At 44.6% G+C, this 22,646-nt stretch overlaps 1 protein-coding gene across 2 annotated transcripts in view; it reads right to left on the minus strand.

Annotated features, from left to right (window-relative positions):
* Positions 1-646: 646 nt before the first annotated feature.
* Positions 647-22,646, minus strand: part of Chi (LIM domain-binding protein 2 Chi) — a 70,570-nt gene continuing 48,570 nt past the window's right edge. For both annotated transcript variants that reach the window (XM_067773013.1, XM_067773014.1), the window contains one exon: positions 647-2,732. In XM_067773013.1, coding sequence (XP_067629114.1) covers positions 966-2,702 — 1,737 coding nt within the window. In that variant the 5' untranslated portion in view covers positions 2,703-2,732 and the 3' untranslated portion in view covers positions 647-965. The remainder of the gene's footprint in view (positions 2,733-22,646) is intronic.

Raw genomic sequence — 22,646 nt, forward strand, 5'->3', positions numbered from 1 at the left:
CCCACAACATCACCGCCACATGCATGTGCATGCATGTACATGCACGTGTATGTGTGCTTTTTGTCAGCACTCATGCATATGGATGTCGGGGTTGATGTGTGGATGCCTTTCCCCTCCAAAACGGAGGATTTTGCGGGTCAGCGGTTGTCGCTTTCGATACAACCGGCATCTCTTGAATTTTTGCAGTTAACCTGTTCACATCTGCCGCCAGCGATCTCTACCGTGTTCCAACAATACATTCAGGTAATATTATAAATTTAATATTTCTTAACTCTACACAATAAAACCTATCTATTATAATGAGAAATTCTCTCGTCGAGAAATTCTCTTATTTATTTGCACATACACCCGCTTATTGAGATCGACCCCGGTGCGTCCACCTACCTCCAGGAGCTGAAGCACCCCGGCCGAACAGCTGGCTCTCTGGATTGGTCGGCTCTCTTAGCGAAGGTGTCATTTAATGTACCTAATAGGAGTCTTCGCACATTTTTACCATTTTATTTGCGTGCTTGCAGGGCTAATCATTGTAGTTTTGGCCCAATTTTTCGCGCGCTTACTGAATTTAACAGACTCTCGAGGAGGTTTTTTTATTGATTTCTCTTTGTCGAGAAATATTTTCAATTCAACTCTGGAAGTATATCTCTAATTTTAACTTGCTATATCTATTTGTATTTTTTTATTTGTTTGCTTATCCTATTCATATTTTCACATTTTTGTGTAGTTATAAGTTGTTTATTTAGTTTTTAATTACTTTTGTTTCTAGTCTGTAAGATTATTTCTGATCATAGACTAAATAAATTAAACATAAACAAATAGGGGTACTGTGAATAAAATAAGGAATTTTCCAACACAGTTAACTTTAAAACTTCATTTCTAAACATTTTGATTTTTCGACATTCATGTTTCTGCCAAATGGGCGAATATCTGTATGTATGTACTATCTATACCAGCATGTGAAGTAATGTTTACTGTGAAACTATTGGGCTTTTTTTATCAATCTCAGAGATGTTTGTATTATTTTGCTGTACAGCTGCATTCCCAGGACTAGAGGGAATATTTCCAGTTCTGTCGATATTCCACGGATTAGAGCTCGATATTGGGGAATCTGCATGGCCAAAACCTGAGTGATTTTCATGTTCCACAGCATTGGTCCCGTCGTACTGAGTATTCTCCAATCGTGTTATTAGTCTTTCATCCTCCTCCCCAAATTCTCCTCCCATTAAGGTTGGTTCACCGACAACCATGACATCCTGTGAAGACAATGAAAAATTCGGGCCCGATGGAGAACGCTTTTGATTGGTTACCGGGGGCGTGCCCGCACTTGCCCCTCCGCCTGAATTTGATCCTTTGCGCTTCCGTCTTTTACTAGCCGGTCTTTGTGGATCCTTTTTTCCAGGAGGAGCAACCATTCGTTGCCACTTTTGAAATAAAGTGGTTTTTAAACAGTCTCTAGGACTAAGAGCATAGGCTTTATGCCTCGACATTAATTCTTGCATCGGTTCTAGGATAACACACAAGCGCAGGTAATTCAAAGTTGAATTTGTTATTCCCGCTCTAGTAATATTTTTTGTTATTTGATCCAAAAGCATTGGGTCTGGGGGCAAAGACGTGCCTATTACGGATCTAGGAATAAGTTCCCTATGTCCTTTAATTGTCATATGCCAAGATCTTATACGCATGTAATCATCATAAACAAACTCAAGTATAAGTCTCGCATCAGCACAAACCTTAGTAAAAAAAGGTTTTCCGTGTTGCGTTATTACTGTGCATTGATCACAGTCCAGAGTAATGGTTGTATTGTGAAAAGACTCTTTAGCATGTTTAAGCTGGAAGTACAAATCCGATACGCCACCTTCGTATATACTGCGAAAAAAGCGGGGAATTAGCGTCCGGCCAATCGTATACCTCTTTGGACCATCTTCTAAACAAAACAATATTGTAAGTCGCGCATCATCCTCAAAAAATTCAGTAGTGAAAGAGTCCCACCAGCAGTTATCACTTTCATCAGTTCGTTGCTGAAGTCGTTTATTCAATTCGAAAACACGATGCTCAGTATGACTAAAATAGGAATTATGTCGTCTAAATCCCTGCTCCATTCGATCGATTTGTTGTGCAGTTCCCATCATTGGATGGTTCCCTGTATGACTGAATGGAGAAGCCGTTGGGAGCGTGCCAAATTGGCCGCCTACACCAAAAACTGCTTGAGATGAGAAATGGTTTCCTGGGGTGGCATTAAATGGTGTACCTGAACTTGATGGCCTGTTGAATTGGTTAAGGTTTGAGGATGGTGATCCAAATGGGCCATTAAATGGAGCCGATCCCGAAGGTTGATTATAAGATCCGCCAATGTTTTGTTGCACAACAGGCCCTGGTGTTGAAGAGCCAGATGGGGCAGGGGAAGACGTGTACTGAGGGGTATTTGAGCCAGGAGGGTTTGTGTTCTGAAAAATGATGGACTGGTTACCAGCAGGAGAGGACTGCCCTCCTTGTGGATATTGACTATTATTTGAATTAAATGCAATGTTGCTCTGGGGAAATGTGCTTTGACTCGTTCCATCAGAATTTAAGTTAGCAGTATTGCTTGAATTATTCAAAAGTGATGAGCTTTCGGCTACGCTTAAATTTTTCCAACTGCCCTCGTCCATCGGTGATTGCGTCATTGTAGGTACGTTATTGATTCCACGACGATTCATGCTTAGCATTATTTTGTTTTCATTGGATGTATCTGATATCTGCAAAAAAAAAAAAAAAAAAAAAACAATTGATTGAAATGAAATGAAACAGAATTTAACTATATTGAGAACTGTGTTTTATTTAGCAATTAATGGTGGTCAAAAATCAAACAATACAACATCGTTGGCAATGGTTGGGAAAAATGAAGGCTCGAATACAACCACAGTATGTTCAAAGTTTCAACATTAATTAAAATTGGGTTAATAAATGATTCAAATAGTTAATTAAATGGTTCATGGAAATTAATTATTTGTCCAAAATGAATTATTTGTCCTAAAACGTGGGGAGCAAATCCCCTGTCGTTGTTGTTGTATGAACAGTGCTTCACCCCATTCAATGGGCACGACCACTCACAAATTGTCCAAGGAAACTGGCTGTTTCAACAAGGGCGGACCATAACGAAATATGTGTTAGAGGCGTAGGTTCCACATTACAACTGAAAAGATGGTTGGTGCCATGAGGGGACACATCGCATGCTGGACAAACATTACGTATGTCGGGGTTGATTCTGGACAAGTAAGAGTTTATCCTGTTACAGTATCCAGAACGAAGTTGGGTCAGGGTGACTCGTGTCTCCCTGGGTAATGTGCTTTCTTCTTCTGCAAGGGTGGGATATTGCATATTAATAACGGGGTTCACCGGGCGCTTCCTGACAAAGGCGCTTATCGATTCTGTGTGGATTTGGCTGAGGGTCTGCTTATGCTTGCCTGCATCAAACGGCTGTTTGCAGCTGCCGGATCTGTTGTTTTTGTTGTTGTAGCAGTGCTTCGCCACATCCAATAGGTGCGACCGATCACAAATTGTCATCAACATCCTCTAACGGGAGTCCAAGGAAACTTGCTGTTTCAACAGAGGTGGACCATAATGAGAGAGGTGTTAGAGGCGTTGGTTCCACATTACAATTGTAGAGATGGTTGGTGTCATGTGGGGACACATTGAAAGCAGGGCATACATTTTCTATATCGGGGTGGATTCTGGATAGGTAACAGTTTAACCTGTTACAGTTCCAGATCGAAGTTGAGCTACAGTGACTCGCGTTTCCCTGGGGAATGTGCGTTCCTGTTGTTGTTGTTGTATCAATGGGCGTGCCTCTTCTGCAAGTTTTGGGTATTGTTCTTTGAGTACTGGATTCAGCGGGCAATTCCTAGCATAAAGGTCCGACGCCTGTTTGTGGAGTCCATTGAGGACCTGCTTGTTTTTTGGCTTCATACGGCTTAGTTCTCAGGTGCCGTATTTCCTCATAATGCTTACAGATGTGGCTCCTTAAGCCCCTGTGCTGTGTTGGCTCATCAATCAGATGTCTGTTGGGATGCCCAGGTTTCTGGGTATTCAACAGGAGCTTGTGGGGACTATCAGATAGCCAAGGACAAATCTTCTTTCATTCGTTCAAACCGCAACACTGGTGGATTGCAACGTTATCAATAACGCAAGAATCTGATACTTATGTAAGATCGCTGACTGCGGAGGATCCACCGATGGAGTGCAAAAGGCTAGTACGGGAGGAAGAGCGCAAAGGGCGGTTGGTCATAGGCGCAGATGCAAATGCGCACCACAATGCGTGGGATGAGCAGATACGAACGAGAGAGGCGAATCTCTATTTTGTTACATCCTGCAAACCAATTTGCAGATAGCCAACAGAGAAAATGTCCCTACATACATTGGTCCAACATCCAGCAATGTTCTGGATATTACATTGAGCTCCGAGCGTGATATATAAAGGTATGAATGGATGGTTCATGATAGACCATCCTTATCCGACCATGCGTATATCAGCTTCAGCATCCCCCTAAAGAGGGTAGAGAAGGGAGGAACTTTTAGAAATCCTAGGTCGACGAACTGGACTAAATTCCAGAAACATGTAGAAACAAAACTAGGACAACCCAAGGAGGTTGCCAATGTGGAGGAACTGGAGGAGTCGAATTAATTCCTAACAAGGACGCTTATGACTGCGTATAACAAAGCTTGCCCTCTAAGAAGATTCAGAGGAAAAGCAAAGCCGCCATGGTGGAGCAATGAGCTGAGTCTTCTAAGAAGACAGTTAAAAGAAATGTTTAAGCACGCAAAGACCGCGGAAAGCGAAGCGTGTCGGGACGAGTACAGGGATCTACTGAGGATCTACAAGCGTGAAATTACCAGGGCGAAGAGAAACTCATGGAAAAGTTTCTGTACGGACATAGTGCTCCAGCGAAACAGCACGGTTGAAAAAAGTCCTAGCAAGGGGAAACATAGTCCAGGGACTAATAAAGAAAGAGAACGGCGAATGCTCACGTAATAGTGCGGAATCCCTTGAGGTGCTTCTCGACACACAATTCCCATCTGGAGACGGTTTAGAAGAGCCAGCAGACATTACTCACACTTCGATCACGCAACTAGTAGTGCCGGGCTTGGTGACCGATACCAAGATAGAATGGGCAGTGAAAACGTTTTCTAAGTTTAAATCGCCGGGCCCAGACGGTATATTCCCGGCCATGCTACAAGTTTCAAGTATGGCGGTCGTGGAATGGCTTAAAATAATATTCGATGGGTGCATAAGGCTGAATCATGTACCGCACTCTTGGAGAACTGCTAGTGTAGCTTTCCTACCAAAGGCGGGGAAGATCGGTCACGTGTATCCCAAAGACTATAGACCCATTAGCTTAGCATCATTTCTGCTCAAAACCTTTGAGAGGCTGATAGATGTGTACATAAAGTCCAACGTGGATGAAAAGCTGCTCTCCACAACACAGCATGCGTACACCAAAGGCAAGTCGGTAGACACCGCATTGCATAGGGTGGTAATAAGCATAGAAAAATCCCTGCAATATAAGGAGTATGCTCTAGGAATCTTCTTGGATATTGCCGGGGCTTTAAATAATGTTTCAAAATGGGCGATTATGGATGGTCTTAATTACATTAAAGTACATGCTGCCTTAATCAGATGGATCGGCTGCATGTTAAATTGCAGAAAGATTACATCACAATGGGGATTGGACGAGGCCACGAAATCAGTGGAAAGGGGCCCGCCGCAGGGAGCGGTGCTATCACCTCTGCTGTGGACGCTGGTCATCAACCAACTGCTCAGGCGATTCGATGAGGGACCCGTAAAACTTACGGCTTACGCAGATGACGTTGCAATTGTCATAAGTGGTAAGTGCCTTCCAACGATTAGTTCTTTTATGGATCGAGCGCTTCGGGATATTCATACCTGGGCATCTAATGTCGGGTTGAAAGTCAATGCGGAGAAGACGGATATGGTCTTGTTTACAAAGAGGTACAATGTCCCAAATTGGACCAGGCCTTCGTTAGGAGGGGTGATCTTACAGGAGAAACCTTGCACAAAATATCTAGGAATCATCCCAGACAGTAAGCTGTCATGGAAGCTCAACGTGGAGGAGAGGGTCAAGAAGGCCTCAACGGCACTCTATGCATGTAAAAGAATGCTGGGGTGTACGTGGGGCTTATCGCCCTCTCTCTCTCATTGGGTTTTTACTATGGAGTTCTTGTTCGGTGGAAAACGACACAAAAAACAACATACCTCAAAAAATTAGAGGGGGTATGCAGACTATCGATGCTTAGCATTACGGGAGCCCTGAAAACAACACCGACGGCTGCACTGTATGCCATTCTGCACATTCCACCTGTAGACCTGGTAGCAAAGAACATAGCATTAACAACCGCAACCAGGCTCGGTGCCTCGGGGCAGCTTGAGCACCGACCATATGGCCATAGTAGTATAGCGTCATCAATCACAAGACGAACAGACTACCCGATGCCCTATCTGCGCTTCGAGGGAGATCTTAAGGCCACAATAGAGGTGGGCGGTTGGCGCAAGGGTGCGCAAATGGCGGACAAGGCGACACATGTGTACACAGATGGTTCCAAAGTAGTGGAAGGAGTGGGGTCTGCGGTATACTGTGCTGATCTGGAAATAAGCAGATCCTACAGGCTGCCGGATTACTGTAGCGTTTTCCAAGCGGAAATATTCACCCTTATCGCGAAGTTCACGCGGAAAATTGTTCGCCTTCACTTTTTTGTTCGGGCGAACTTTTTCCGCCTATCGGCAATTTCGGGCGAACAAAAGTTCACTTCGAAACAGCTGGTGCTCTGTTGTGAATTAGCAGTGAACAAATAATTTATTTGCAATTGCGTAAATTTTGTAAACAAGCATATATTTCCTTAAAATACAGCAAAAATAGAGATAAAAAATTTTTGAAAAAAATGTTTAGTATTGCACTTAGGTTGGTGTTGATTGAGCGCGAGGAGAATATAAATGTGAAAGCGATTCGGAGGCAATTAAGGGACAGTTCTAACCCTTTGGAGCTAAGTGACTCACTGTAAGTTAAAAATTACTATTTTCAGTACTTTTGAATAACAAATTAACTTCTCTTCAACTAGTTTTCTACAATATTACAGGCTAAATAAGCCGGCATTCAAATATTTGCTAGATATTCTTACAAACTCCTTGCCACCATTGAAGCAAAAATTTGGAGTACCACCAATTGTAAAGTTGAGCGCATGTGTTCGTTTTTTCGCAGAGAGGACATCAAAAAGGCGTTGGAAAGGATCATGAGGTGGGTCTTAGCCAATCTTGTTTCAGTGAGGTACTTTCAGAGGTGCTGAACACTTTGCAACCGTTGCTTTGTCCACAATGGATAACTTGGCCGACTTTAGAAGAACAATGTCAAACTGCACACGATTTTTATGGAAAGTTCGGAATACCAGGAGTTGTAGAATGTGTTGATGGAACACACGTTAACATAGCAACCCCTTCCAAGAACGTCCACCAATTTTACAATAGAAAAGGCAAATGCAGTTTAAATGTTATGCTGGTGAGTGCTGTGCATATAACTAAAGCTAAAATAAAATATAAATTATATACATAAATATTTTTCCAGGTATGTGACAGCAATCTAAGAATTCGTGCTATCGATGCTACACACCCTGGTGCTTGCCACGATGCCTTTAAATGGAACATAAGCGACTTAAGATCAGAAATGGAACAGAATTATTTGCAAAGTCACAGCAATGTACGTCTACTAGTTAATAGCTTAAAACCAATGAAACGAATGCAAAGGAAATCAACAAGTTTTCAAGTGACGCTTGGTACCCTCTAGAGCATTGGCTACTTACTCCATACAGAACTCCAGAAAATGGATCACCTGAGGCAAAATTTAATGAAGTTCACACGCGTTGTCGAAATATAATCGAAGGAACAAATGGTGTTCTTAAAAATCGATGGAGGTGCAAGAGAGTTGTATTATTCTCCTGCAAAAGCAATAAAAATAATTAACGTTTGCGCAGCTCTACATAACATTTGCATTCATTACAAAAGGGAAGCCTATTTGCCAACGCCATCTGATAACGGATATTTGAACGAGACTCCTACATTAGAAAATCAACATATTGGCGAAGAAAACAGTACCTATATGGTGGCAGGCCAGCGTATTCGTACAGAAATCACAAACACTCTTTAAATAAAAAACATTAATTTAAATTCATTCATTATTTTTATTTTAAAGTATTAAGGTACCTTTGTTATCAAACTTATTTCTAGCAAAATCAAACATCAATACTTCATTTCATGGTACAAAAAAAGGAACACAAATACCGCATTGCACTAAACTATATACATATATATAAAAATGAAAATATTTAACTAAATAAATAACTATTTCATTCATTGAAAATTCGCTTAAAATAAATTTGAAAAAATTTAAAACTCGTCTTAGAATTTCAATTTTCAATTCTTTTAACTCTAACGTCCGTCGATTAAATTCAATTTGCTCCTCAATTTCACGTTTTCGCAACTTTTCCATTTTCAGGTTATGCTTTTTCAATTCAACTAATTTTTTTTCTTTTAGATCGCACATACGATCCAGTGTACGGCACAATCTATCGTTATTTGGTTTAATTTCTGCTAACATTTCGCCCAATTAACCACATAGGTCTTGTTGAGTCTCTATTTTCTTGCGAATTAACTCTGTCAATTTTTTGTTGGACTTAGGTCTACTTTGCAGAACCGGCTGAGTGTTGCTATCGCTTGGTGGACATTCCCGTTCAGCAGCAACAAGATCAACAGGTTCGTTGTCCGCCATGCTTGTAGGCAAATCCGTACTACAACCAGGGACGTCATAGCTACTACAACCAGGACCGTCGCATAGTACAATGTTCGATACTATTTCGACTGGCGAACTAATTTTGGCCTTTTTTGAAGGAACTCCGTAGCTATGTGAGTCTTGAATACCTTCAACTGAATCTTTTAAATCCAGAAGTTTGTATATTGCCTCTTCTGCAGTCTAAAGCTTTTGTCTTTTGTTGGGCCCGCCTCCTGTCCCCCTCGCGTAAATAGCATTTTTTGATGCCTTCTTTCGTACATATCTTTTTTGGTCATTCCATACCTAGAAAGAGATACGTTGTCATAAAAAATTGAGTTTACATACTTAACAAAAAAGGATTTTTACTTTTTTCCACTCAGCTTCACTCTTAATGGGTGGACCAAGGCTATTTAAACACAAACTTAGCTGCTTCCAGAAGTCCACGACTTTTTCCCGATTTTCTTTTGAAAACCCTCTTGCAATTTCGGGATTTTGCATCATTTTTTCAAGTAGCATTTCTGATTGCGCATTATTTATTGATTTAGTCCTAATAATAAAAATACATAAAATTATAAGAATATCAATATGCAAAAAAAAATTACTCACATTTTGATTTTCTTTCGTTCGCCTGCGTTCGCCTGTAAAATATAAGTGAATAAATTTGGGTTTTCCTGGCTGTTCATTTCGCCCGAACAAAGAGTTGCCGATAAGGCGAAATCTTTTTCGAACATGAATAATTGTTTCGCCACCCTCTGCGATAGGGTGAACAAAAACTGTGAATATTTTCGGGTGAAAATAAAACTCGCGATAAGGGTGAATAGCCGTAACCAAAGCAGTAGAAACCGTGGAAGAGAATAGCTTAAGCCGTATTGACAGTCAAGCAGCAATTAAGGCAATAATCTCCCATAGCACAGCATCTAAATGCGTGTTAGAGTGTAAGCAGTCTCTGGAGAGAATCGGGACAGGGAGAAGCATACATCTATATTGGGTCCCAGGGCATATGGGAATAGATGGGAATGAAAAAGCGGACGAACTAGCTAAAAAGGGCGCTTCCCTTGAAGCTTGCTCCGTAGACGCCTCAATTCTCAATTAGACTAAGCGAGATTAAGCGAAGGCGAGAGGTGCACATGATCCACCAAGCGGGAAAGGCGTGGGTTCAAGCGCGGGGCTGTGAAGTGTCGAAGATTATGTGTAGATCTTACAACCTTAGACTAACAAAGTTGCTTCTGTCATTAAAAAGAGAGGACTGTAGACTCATGATGGGTATTCTGACTGAACACTGCCTTCTGGCGTCACATTCCTTAAATTCCTTTAAATAGCACGTTCTGTGCTCGTGCCCTGCCCTTGCCAGGCTAAGACTCCAGCTATTAGGAGTGATACAGCTGTCAGATCTAGAAAGAGCAAGTGGCTTAAGTCCTAGGAAGCTTCTAGTATTTGCCAAGAGGGCGGAGTTATTTTATAACATAGGTCCTGGGTTTTGATAGGGGTTTTCATTTTGGTCGTTAAAACAAACGTCTGGTAACACTACGGACTCAATCAGTCTATGTGAGGTCCTCATGGACCGGCCAGTTCAACGTAACCTAACCTCGCTGACAATGAGATTTCCATCTTCCCTTTTTTCTTTTGATCTTAGATCCGATTGCATAAAGCGAACTTTGTAATATTTCATTTATTGGTAATTAAATATAGATTAGAACACAAACGTACATATATTTTCATTTGGATAAACCAGCATTCCCAACAAATGGTGACCCCGACGTTGCAAATATTTTGAGAAAAAGCAAACGAAATGGTCAACGGGCAGGCAGACGCAGCTGCCGCACCACCACCAAATGAAAGAACGATTATTAATAAAGTTTCGGTGAAGGTTCCACCATTCTGGCCGGAGCACCCAGAAATTTGGTTTGCGCAGGTCGAAGCGCAATTCAGCGTATCTGGAGTGTCCACCGACATTTCTAAATTTAACACTGTAGTTGCCGCTATAGAGTCAAACGTTCTAGCGCAAATTTCCGACGCCATTTTAAGTCCACCTGAGAATGACAAATATCATAACCTCAAAACACGTATTATAGAACGCTATTGCGAGAGCGAGCAAAGAAAACGCAAAAGCTGCTTTCGGAAATAGACTTAGGAGATACGCGACCAACGCAACTTTATAACGAATTAAGCAGCCTTGCGAAGGGCAACGTTGGTAGCGAATTTCTGAAATCGCTTTGGCTACAGCTGCTGCCGGCGCAGGCACGAGCCATTTTGCAAGCATCAGATGCTGAACTGCCAGAACTTGCAAAGCTGGCCGATAAAATTTTGGAAGTAGGCGATTTCCAACAAATGATAGTCGTTGGTGCGCGTAGTACCGGAGATCCTTCGAATTCCCAAATAGGTAAACGTGTCGAGCGCCTCGAAATGAAGTTCGAAAAGTTAATGCAAAAGGCAATCATCGTAATCGGTCACGTTCAATCTCGTCACGACGTCGTAGCCGTGCGGACACACCTAAACGGGCAAAGGAAGAATACTGCTGGTATCATAAGGTAGATGGAGAAAATGCCCGTAAATGTCGGACATCCTGCACGTATGGACAATCAAAGCCAAAAAACTAATACGAATTTCGGATCAGGCGGGCAGATCTGGAAATAGTCAACGAATTGCTCGCATACTTGCCCATGACGCCAACACAAAAACCAAATTTTTGAATGACACCGGCGCAGATGTGTCGGTGTTGCCTGCACGAAATGCCAAGACATTCAAAAATGTAAGCTCGACGAATCTCTATGGCGCAAACGGATCACCCATAAAAACATATGGCGAAAAGCGACTGCGGCTATCTCTTGGCTTAAGGCGTGATTTTTTATGGACGTTCATTCTAGCCAATGTCAGTTCTGCCATAATAGATTCCGACTTTTTAAAATACTGCGATCTTCTTGTAGATAGTAAAGGAGGTATGCTCCTAGATAGGCATACGCTTTTAGAAACGAAAGGCACTTTCACGCATGCGAATATATCACAGATCTTTGTTTATGACGTCCACGGAAAATACGCAAAATTACTGCATGAGTATGAAGACATTGCCACGATCAACGTAAACAAGAAACCTGTAAATTTAGATGTGACACACCACATCACAACGATAGGTGCACCTGTGTTTGCAAGGCCAAGGTTAGCGCCAGACAAGCTGCGTGAAACGAAAAAGGAGTTCGAATACCTGCTGCAAAAGGGTATTTGTCGGCCATCCAAGAGCAACTGGGCGAGCCCCCCACACCTCGTTCGAAGGCAAGACGGGACATGGATGCCGTGTGGGGACTATCGAGTACTAAATGCTATCACGGTGCCTGATTGGTACCCAATTCCATATCTACATGACGTTACGAGCATTTTACATAAAAAACGATTTTTCGGCAATCGACCTATCACCAAATACCCACAGAATCATGCGATACTCCCCTATAGCCACACCATTTGGGCTATTTGAATTTGTTTTTATGGCATTCGGTCTGAGAAACGCTGCACAGACATTCCAGCGACATATTGACCAGGTACTAAAGATTTGAAACGGGTTTTCGAAACTGTTGATAGATTGAAGTTGTTGGACTTTATGTTTAAAATTGGCATCAGGGGCAAGGCCCTGGAATGCCTGGGGTGGTTAAAACAAATTTTTGTTAATTTCGCGCAGGTGGCATCGCGAAAGAATTCAATGGTGTGGGAAAATTCCCAATAACGTCAACCACCATGGCGTAACTATACAAGGTGACAGCTGACTTGTAGTTTTTATACGATTTGACACATTAACTTTCAGCGCAGTACGATTTTGACATTAGTCCATCGGTTCACAAAAACAAAGTATATGGAACTTTTAATGATGGCTGCAGGAATGTCACCGCGACTACCACCTTGTATGGTTCCACCATGGCAACCACAGTTAAATCATGCGATTTAACGGCGCCGTTCCACTGCGCAGTCGCAATAATCGAATGGAATTTTTCCTAGAGTGCCATAGCGTGGTTGGCCATTTTGGGCAGAAAAACAGAAGAGTTTTGCAAGCGTGGTGGTCGCGAAAGGTTGTACCTTTTCCTCTGCAAAAAGCGGAAAAAAATCTAACTGGACATTGATGTCGCGAATGCCGTATTGAATTTAAATATAGAAAAAAGAGAAAAAGTGCGTTGAGTGTGGCCCGCCGCAACAAGATTATTGCTCCCGGGAAAATAAAGTATATGGCAAGCGTGGTGATCGGGTGGCCGAACGTCTTAAGGCAAACATTTTATTGTAAACGGAACATTATATTATAAGTGGAACTAAACGTTTTTTTCATAACCACAGTGCATGTGAACAAAATTTCGGAAAATATAAAAGCGAAAATTTCATATTTCGAGTGGTCTTGGTATTGCTTTGCACGCAGTAGAGCACTAAAGCGCTGGGCGTAGTAGCGCCGCCATTAAATAAGAAAAAGAAAAGGCGCAAAGTCAGTACGTCGCATAATTTTCTTATTTTTCGCTTAACACTGGCTAAACAAAGCGTCTTCGAAAGAAAGTAATTGCACGCGTCGTGGTCGATGGGAGTCCAAAAACGTTGGCACATAGTTCAAGATAAATTCATATTAAATAGAAATGTGCTTGTGTTGAAAACGGAGTGGTCAGTCGTTTAAAGCGAAATTGCGTTTAGAGTTTGAAGAAGTGCCAAAGTAATATTTATTAGTTTTACAAAAAAATGTGAAAGTGGATTGAGAAGAAACACAGATTCGCAGAAGTAACCTGGATACTATAGCGACAGCTGGTGTAGCCGAGAAATTCTGCCAGCGCATTGGGCCCATGAGTAGCTATAGAGCAGGACCAATTCCGGAATATCTGTTATCGACCGATATAAACTTGACATTTAGTTAGATAATTCATTTGGCGCGGAATTTCGATGGTACACAAAGGGAAAATTCCCACCTACTCTAACAGCAACAAGTCGACACTTGGAAACGACAAATCACAGATCAAGTTGGACTGTGTACATACCTATCGCATTGCCTGCTTAAATATTCATAGTACTCAATAATTATTTGCGTTTGCTATACATTGCGACTCCTGGCCTTCGTATGATATATTTTATTTTGCAAATAATTGAAATTTTCACTACCTGTTTGAGCGGTTTTAAAAGTATACCCCTTACCAGTGCAAAAGCATTGAAGGTTGAAAGTGCAATCTAATATAACCACTGCCGGCACAACAGTGAAAAGGTCGCTGCATATAGGCCCACTGGATTGACCCTACATCAACAGCACACGCAGCCACCATCGACAGCGCCAACCACCTCGCTCAGCCACTATCAATAACACCACCACCACCACCACCACCAATATTTAACCACCACCAGCAGCGCCAACATTGTGCGCCAAAACTGCGCACGGCCACTATTAACAGCGCCAACACCACGCGCTAATACTACCAGACGCAACCACCACCACTTCGACGCACCAACCATGAGCGCAACCACCGCCAACTGCGCCAACCATTACAACGCGCCAACCACCATAGCAAGTGCAACCACAACCACTTCGACAGCGCCAACCACGAGCGCAACAACCACCAGACGTACCACCACCACCAGTTGCAACGAACAACAGCAGGGCCGCCGAACATAGGCCTGCTGCAACACCACCAGCCTTAGTAACAACAACAGCAGGGCCGCCGAGTATAAGGGTCATAGACAAACCACGCTATCAATATTTACAGCTACGAGTACAGCTATATACATAACACTGAAAACTAGCAGCAAATATCAGCAGCAGAACGCCAGCAGAGAAGGCAATCAGCAAAACAATATAAAATGACTACATACTGGCAGCGGACAACAGCAGCAGCAGAAAAATTTGCAGTACGGGTATGGCGCACAGTGTGCAGAAAACAAAAGTAGATTATTAAAATTTTCTTTCAATTTGTTCTTTAAAAAGATTGTAGTTTTGAATTTTCATACTATCCCATCACTTTACTATATTATAATTAACTTTTCCAATAAATAAACATCACCTATGTAATTACTATTACTATTTTCAAACAAAATTTATTATTATTATTAAAACATTACAAAAAAATACAAAAAAAAAATGAGAAAAGCACAACACAAATACATTTATAAAAATTTTCTATTTTCAATATACATTCAATTGATTATTAAATATTTTGTCTTTCATTAAATTGCAGGATAATTCTTTCAATTTCACATCAACATTCAATTCAATTCCAATTTTTGTTCAATTTTCGTAAGCAAACTCTATAAATTCGACTTTAATCAGTTTAAATATTTCTTCTTTGCCTCCTACCACATATGTTTCTTAGAAACAAGAAAGTTACCAAAATTTCAGAGCAAGACTCAGATTCCGAAAATTCAGATCCCAATTCCAAAAATTTTAATTCCGAAAGCTCCGATTCCGGAAATCTTGATTTTAAAAGCCCAGTTTCCGAAGGCTCAACCACATATTCGCCCAGTACAATCTAAAACCTTGTTGTTAGACTTTCTTTGTCCGGAGAATTTCACGGATTTGAGGAATTCCCGAAACATATATTTCAAATCCTCCTAATTCCGATACACACAGACTTAGCCCGAAAACTGGATCATGTCTTCAACATGCTCCCCCCCCCCCCCCCCCCCCCCCCGACGAGTTGATGGGTTAAGGGCGGCGTCAACCCTGTCCAAGGCCGCCCGCGCCTCGGTAACTAATTGCCTTAGCTTCTCCTCTTTTTACGAGCCGATCGGGTTTGTGCTGCTCTCTGGCGGGTTTGTTCGCGTGCTCGCGGGGTTGCCCTGTCTCGGCGTTGAGGGTTGTGTTCATAGCGTCCCGCGTTGTTGCTCTGGCGTCGAGCCCTATGTAACAGCGTGTGGTGGCAAAGGGCACATTTTCGGCAGCTGGACGGGGTCACATGCCCCGGTGCTGTGTGACAGATACTTGGCTTGGATATCATACGTGGTTCCAGGCTCTGGATCAGGGACTGGTATCAGTCTTAGACCGGCCATAGTGACGAATTGTCACACGTGATTGGTTGTCACGTCCTGCACGAGGTGCCCCTGCTTCTACTGATAATGGCGGATCTAGAGAGGACAACTCGATAAAACCCGCACCCCTGAGTCATTGTGCCGAGCTCAGGGGAGGGAGGACCCTGTTAAGGGTCAAGATCGGTACTCAACGGTGACGAATTGGATTGTTAGGGACTTGATTTTGACTATGGATAGGAATTGATGACTTTGGGCTGGTAGGTGTAGTATTCTGCCACCTTAGTAGGTCGGGGTTGAAACCCTATCGAAATGGCTGGTAGGCTAATGCTGCACCTGCCCACGTCCCGTTAAAACCGTGGCGGGCCTCAAGGTACGTTCCGGCTCCGTCGCCGTTAAGTTGGTGGTGTAGGTGCGGTTGAAGATTTTCCCGCTTTGCGTCCGGTTTGGCTCTGAACGCATTACCCATAAGGTAATGCGTCAACCCTCGCGTGGCCTCCCTGCGCAGCATAGATAACCACGGGACCGTTGAAGGGCGACTACACAATCGGCTCCGGATAGCGGCCTTGAGGGGGGACTTCTTAGAATGGACACGAAGACGAACAAAAAGGAGGGTAGGAGTGACGGCGAAGGTCGTCATGGTGCGAGGGACGCGACAGGTGCGGAGAGTGCTCCGAAGCAGGTCGCCGCCAGCCGGGAAAGCTCCCGGCGGGTCAAAAGGGCTGATCAGACGGATCAGCGCAGGGGTTTGGTTTCAAACCCCGTAGGTACGGGTAGTTCGGGTAGTGGAGGGGTGTCGAAACCGACACCAAATGCAGGCCCATATGGGGCTGTGACAGGGAAAGGCAGAGGTCCGGCGAATGCGACGGACCAGCCCAGTACTAGTAAGGAAGCCCTGTCGCGAGGAGCTTTCCAAACGGGAGCCCTGGGGTCGAAGCCTGCCGGGAAAGGTAGGCGATCGACGCCGCGTAGGAAAGCTCTGGGTGATCGGCGCCTAGCTGAGAAGATCTTGGAGCGCTACGGCGGAAGGGATGCAGCTCAGATGTCTGAAAAGCATTCCCGGACGCTGGAGTGGGCCAGGAGCGTCGTAGCTTGCGACGACCACACACCGGTGTCGAACGATGCGGGTGAGCAGCAGGGTTTGGGGGCTATGAAGCGGCAAAGGTCGGATGAGCGGAATGCCTCAACGACAAAAAGGGCCCGAGGAGGTGGGGACGCAATTTCGTTTAGCGAAATCGCTAAACGAGCGGGCTCCATCACCCTCGGGGTCCTGGATAGGAGTAGAGAGGATGGTGCCATCTCCCGAGAGGAGTGGCCGTGGGTCGCCAGCGCCATATCAGCGGCCTATATGACCGCTGTTATGGAGAGCCCAGGTACGCGGCCATGCTTCGAATACTCGGGGTGGTATCATGGTTTTAGACTGATTACTTGTGCTGACGAGCGGTCGGCCTGTATCTTTAAGAAAATAATTTCTTTGGTTCGGGAGGTCTGGAGGGGAGCCAGACTCGAGGCCGTGGAACGGAGGGATCTCCCCCTTCGACCGAGGGCTCGGGTGTAGTTGCCTGCCGGGCCATCTCAGCCGGAGAAAATACTTGAATTAATGCGTTACTGCAACCCGAACCTTCCGACGCATAACTGGAGGGTCCTCAGAGTAGAGGAGGCTGTTGGGCCAAGTCGGCAAGTGCTGATTCTGCTAAACTCAGAGTCCACCGGTCCTCTCTCTGACACGAGGGGGGTTATCTCCTATGGCCTCGAGCGCGTGGTTCTCAAAATCTACCACGCCGATTCCAGGGGAGATGGTTCCTCTCCCACAGAGACTGTTCGGGAGGTGGAGGCGTCCGCAGGGGAGCCAGTACCCATGGTTGTGGATGCTGACTCCGCTAATTTGGACAGCGAAAGCACTGTTGACGTCCCGTCAATAGCGGGATCTGTCATCAGTGCTAGTCGTCTGGCTGATAGGGCCGAGGAGGAGCTCCTAGCCTCCGAGGGCGAATCATCGATGGCGGGATCCGTCATCAGTGTAAGCCGTCTGTTGGGGGGGGGGGGGGGGGGGGATATCCTAGTCTCCGAGGGCGAAGCCGCCAAGGATGGGGTGCAGAAGAAGGGTGGTGTTGATGGAAATCCGTCAAATCAATCTTCAGCATTCTAAGGCGGCTTCCGCAAACTTGTTGCTCTGTCTTGAGAAAGGCAGAGTGGATATAGTCCTTGTCCAGGAGCCGTGGCTGAGTAGTAACGGCGGAAAGGATTAAGGACGGGAAAATTCAACACCTTGGTGCATGGGGAGGCAGGTAGGCCTAGATCCTGTGTGCTTATTAAAAAGGAATTTAAAGCTTTTATTCTCTCTAATTTCAGCAATGCTGACGTAACCACGGTCTGCCTCGAGCGAGGCAGTAACGAATTGTGGGTGGTCTCAGCCCATGGGGACGTAACGGGACCACCGCCTGTGATACTGGGCGAAAACACCGCTGAAGCAAGGCGGAGAGGTGTTGGCGTAATCATAGGTGCCGATGCTAATGCACACCATAGCATATGGGGGAGCTCGGATACGAACACCAGAGGTGAGTCTTTATTTACTTTTATTGTAGATGAGGGACTTTGTATATGTAATAGGGGGAATGACCCGACTTTTATTACTGCGGTAAAGGAAGAGGTCCTGGACCTCACCCTGGTTAGCAGAGAACTGGAAGATCTGATATCTGGATGGAGGGTTCTCAACGAGCACTCTTTCTCTGATCACCGATATATTCAGTTCTCGGTGAATGAAGAACGGCCCGGTAAAATATCTTTTAGGAACCCTAAAAGTACCAACTGGGACTTGTATTGTAGGAAGTTGGGAGAGCTATTGCCAGAGGCGCCTATCGTTGGTTCGGACCTGTCCGAATCTGGAATAGATCTGGTGGAAAACTTCACCTTGGCAAGCAATAGCGCCTTTCAACAGTCCTGCCCACTGAGAACTTATAGGGGGAAGGGCAAGCCGCCCTGGTGGTCTGATTCCCTTGACGACCTAAGAGCGTCCAGTAGGCGGCTCTTTAACAGAGCCAGGAGGAGTAAACTACCCTCGGACTGGGAGCTCTATAAGGTGAGTCTGGGGATTTATAAACATGAAATAAGGTTAGCCAAGCGAGATTCATGGCGAAGCTTCTGCGAAAACGTAGAGGGCTGCAATGAATCCGCGAGGCTTAGAAAAATACTCTCTAGGAATCCCGACCCTCGGGGGTATCTGAGAGATGATGGTGGGGACTGGTCGATGAGTAGCGAGGAGTCCCTGAGACTTTTACTGGACAATCATTTTCCCGATGTCCCAGTTGCGCAGGGATCTTCGCTTGCGTGGTCGGCGGTTGCTGGCCATGCAGAAATGCCTGCCATCCCACTACGGGAAAGTCAAATATCCTGGGCTATAAATTCGTTCAAGCCCTGTAAGTCACCCGGTCCGGATGGCATCATTCCTGCGCAACTTCAAAGGTCTTTAGGGATTTCCTGCCGCTGGTTGGCCATCATCTACACTAACTGCCTCAGGCTTAACTATATCCCTAAGTCGTGGCACACGGTTAGGGTCATCTTCATTCCGAAGGCCGGCAGGAGCTCTCATGTGTCACCTAAGGATTTCAGGCCAATCAGTCTCTCGTCGTTTCTTCTTAAGACGTTTGAGCGGCTGATTGACCTTTACCTACGAGAAAGGATACCTGGGGGGTTACTGCCGGCTTCACAGCATGCGTACTGCAAAGGCAGATCGACGGAAACGGCTCTCCATTCGATTGTAAAGCAAATAGAGGGGTCTCTAGAACATAAAGAGTATGCTCTGGGTGCCTTTCTAGACATCGAGGGGGCTTTTAACAATGTCTTACCGGGGGCAATCGAAAGAGCTCTGGTGGGTTTAGGAGTCGAAGCGGCTCTGGTTGAATTTATTAGCAAACTTCTATGCGGCAGGATTGTCGCAGCGGAGTGGGGAGGAGCCATAATAAGGAGGAAGGTGTGCAGGGGCACGCCACAGGGGGGTGTCCTATCTCCTCTGCTCTGGGTTGTGGTAGTCAACGAGCTTCTTGTGGAGCTGGAAGCCAATGGTTGTCGGGTGGTTGCCTATGCAGATGACCTCGCTATCATAGTCAGGGGCAAATTTCTGGGCACCCTGCGCGATGTTCTGCAGGGGTACCTGGATACTGTGGCTAGGTGGGCTGAATCATGTGGATTGGCGGTCAACCCGGGAAAAACAGAATTGGTTCTTTTTACAAGGAGATATAAGATACCCGACTTCAGAACTCCTTCGATTCGAGGGGTACCGTTGGTACTTACTGACAGGATTAAATATTTGGGAATTGTTCTGGACAAGAAGCTGTCCTGGAGGCCCCATGTGGAAGATAGGGCCAGGAAGGCCGCGGTTGCCTTGTACTGCTGCAGGGGGGCTATCGGAAAGAGATGGGGGCTCTCACCAGGAGTAGTACACTGGCTTTATGAGATGGTGGTCAAACCGATTCTGCTATATGGGGTGCTGGTCTGGTGGAAAGCACTGGACACGGCGAGCACCTCCAAAATGCTAGTGTCAGTGCAACGGACGGCGCTTATCGGTATCAGTGGCGCTATGAGAACAACACCTACCTTGGCACTGAATGTCATGCTGAATATACATCCAGTAGATATTGCGGGAAAGGCAGCCGCGGCCCGGTCGTTGGTCAGGCTTCGTGATATGGGTTATATGCTTTCTGATTTCGGACACTCTAGCCTTCTTACTAGTTTCGACTTTATCCCGGACAGGACGGACTATTGCATGCCGGTGGCCGCTCCTATACAACCTTCACCCCAGTCATTCCCCCGAGGGAGGAGTGGAGAAGAGGAATTATCTGGGGCATGGGACCGGTTAACTTGTTCACGGATGGGTCGAAGTTGGACGGAAAGGTTGGCGGGGGGGTCTTTTGTCAAGAGCTAAATGTAAGCCGCAAGTTTAAGTTGGCTGATCACTGCAGTGTATTCCAAGCGGAAGTTGATGCGATTAAGGATGCGGTGGATGAAATGCTATCCAGCGCTACTACGGTTAGGGAATTTAACATCTACTCTGATAGCCAAGCGGCTATAAAGGCCTTGAGCTCAACTACAGTGCGATCGAGGGTGGTCTGGGAGTGCCTGACCTCACTTGCGATTGCATCGAATTATTTTACAATTAAGATTATCTGGGTCCCGAGCCATAGTGATATTCCGGGTAACTGTCAAGCGGATCTCTTAGCCCGAATCGGTACAACTGAACCGGATGAAGATGGCTGTAGGGATTTCGGGATTCCGCTAGCCACCTGTGGATTGCTGTTCCATAGCTGGGCGTCGAGTCAGCTCAGCAAACGTTGGGCGGACACTACGTCTTGTAGGATATCAAGATCTTTCTGGCCGAAAGTGGATGGCAGGAGGTCTGCTGAAATAATTGGGTTCACTAAGGCTCACCTATCAATGGTCATTGGGGTTTTGACGGGGCACTGTCCCATGGGTATCCATGCGGTACGTCTCAATATATTGGAAACTCCATCCTGCTGCAGCTGTATGGAGGATGATGAGGTGGAATCACCAAATCACTTTATGCTTGACTGCCCAGCTTTTGCCATAACTAGGCGAAAGTATTTCGGTCGTGACTCACTTGGATCTCCCGAGGAGCTATCCAAGGTTGAGATCGGGATCATTCGGAACTTTATCGTTGCTACCCAACGATTCTCTAAGTAGTTATATCTACGTCACCTTTAGTTTAGTTTATTATATGTGGTATCACAACGGACCGTCATGTTGTCCAAGTGAGCTTCCTCTATCAGGGAAGCTACCACCCAACCTAACCTAACCTATACCTTCAGGGAATTACGATTTGCCTTATTGTATATTGGAATGCAGTTAAAATACAAACTTATTGTGTGTTTTACTGACCGATACAATTCAGGTGAAAGATTCATTACTTTTAAACTTCGAACCAAAGTTCGATGTGTCAGATTTGTTGGAGTCATATCTGAGAATAATACGGAATATGACCACAAGTCAAATTTTTTTTCATTTAATTTTTCTTTCACACGCTATCCTTACCTTTACAATATTATGCCTTCTTACAACTTTACGAAACCTTTGGACAGAAGAGAAATACATATCTTGTTATATCTTTTGTGGAGTGTAAACTAAAACAAAAATCATAAAAACAAATAAAATAATATAAATAATTTTTTTTGTAAAGCTAGTGAAGATAGAAATCGTCAATATGTCTGTACGGTACAGCAACGAAAACTTGCCTAGAAATTCCGGTCAGTTTTGTATACTCTGTCAGGAATATATTAGGAAAAACTACGAAACTTTGCAAACCGCTTGTAGTCACTTATTTCACCGTGCGTGTCTACTAAATTGGCTTAAAAATAACCAAACTTGCCCACAGTGCAGAGCGACTTGCAGCTCTAAGCAATGTATAAACCCGAATACCTCCGTAATGGGTACCCGATCGAAAACTACGTCTCAAAGCGGAATGTCTACTAATGCAACCCAGGCAACTCTACCACAAACTGGTGGTCATCAACAACAACCACAACAACAACATCAAAAAGAGATGCAACCTCCACAACAGCAAACATCTTCTGAACACAATACCGATAATCCCTCAGCGACTGCAAATGCAGCAACTGCAAATGCAGCCCCAGAAAACACTGACCTTAATGAAAGCCGCATTCGAAGCATAGTTACCGCTGTCGTATCTGCTAGGCAAGCTTCAGCATTAGAAGAGTTCGAAAGTAGGGTATCTCAACTTATTGAAGATAGGATTCAAAGCTCGTTAGCTAGCGTTCTTAGTAGGTTTCATATAGATAACCCAAACAACAATGAGGCTAGCATTCCGCCTCAGCAACCCGATAATGTCAATTGGCCGCAGGATAG

The sequence above is a fragment of the Eurosta solidaginis genome, chromosome 3 (genome assembly GCF_040869045.1).
Source record: "Eurosta solidaginis isolate ZX-2024a chromosome 3, ASM4086904v1, whole genome shotgun sequence".
NCBI lineage: Eukaryota > Metazoa > Arthropoda > Insecta > Diptera > Tephritidae > Eurosta > Eurosta solidaginis.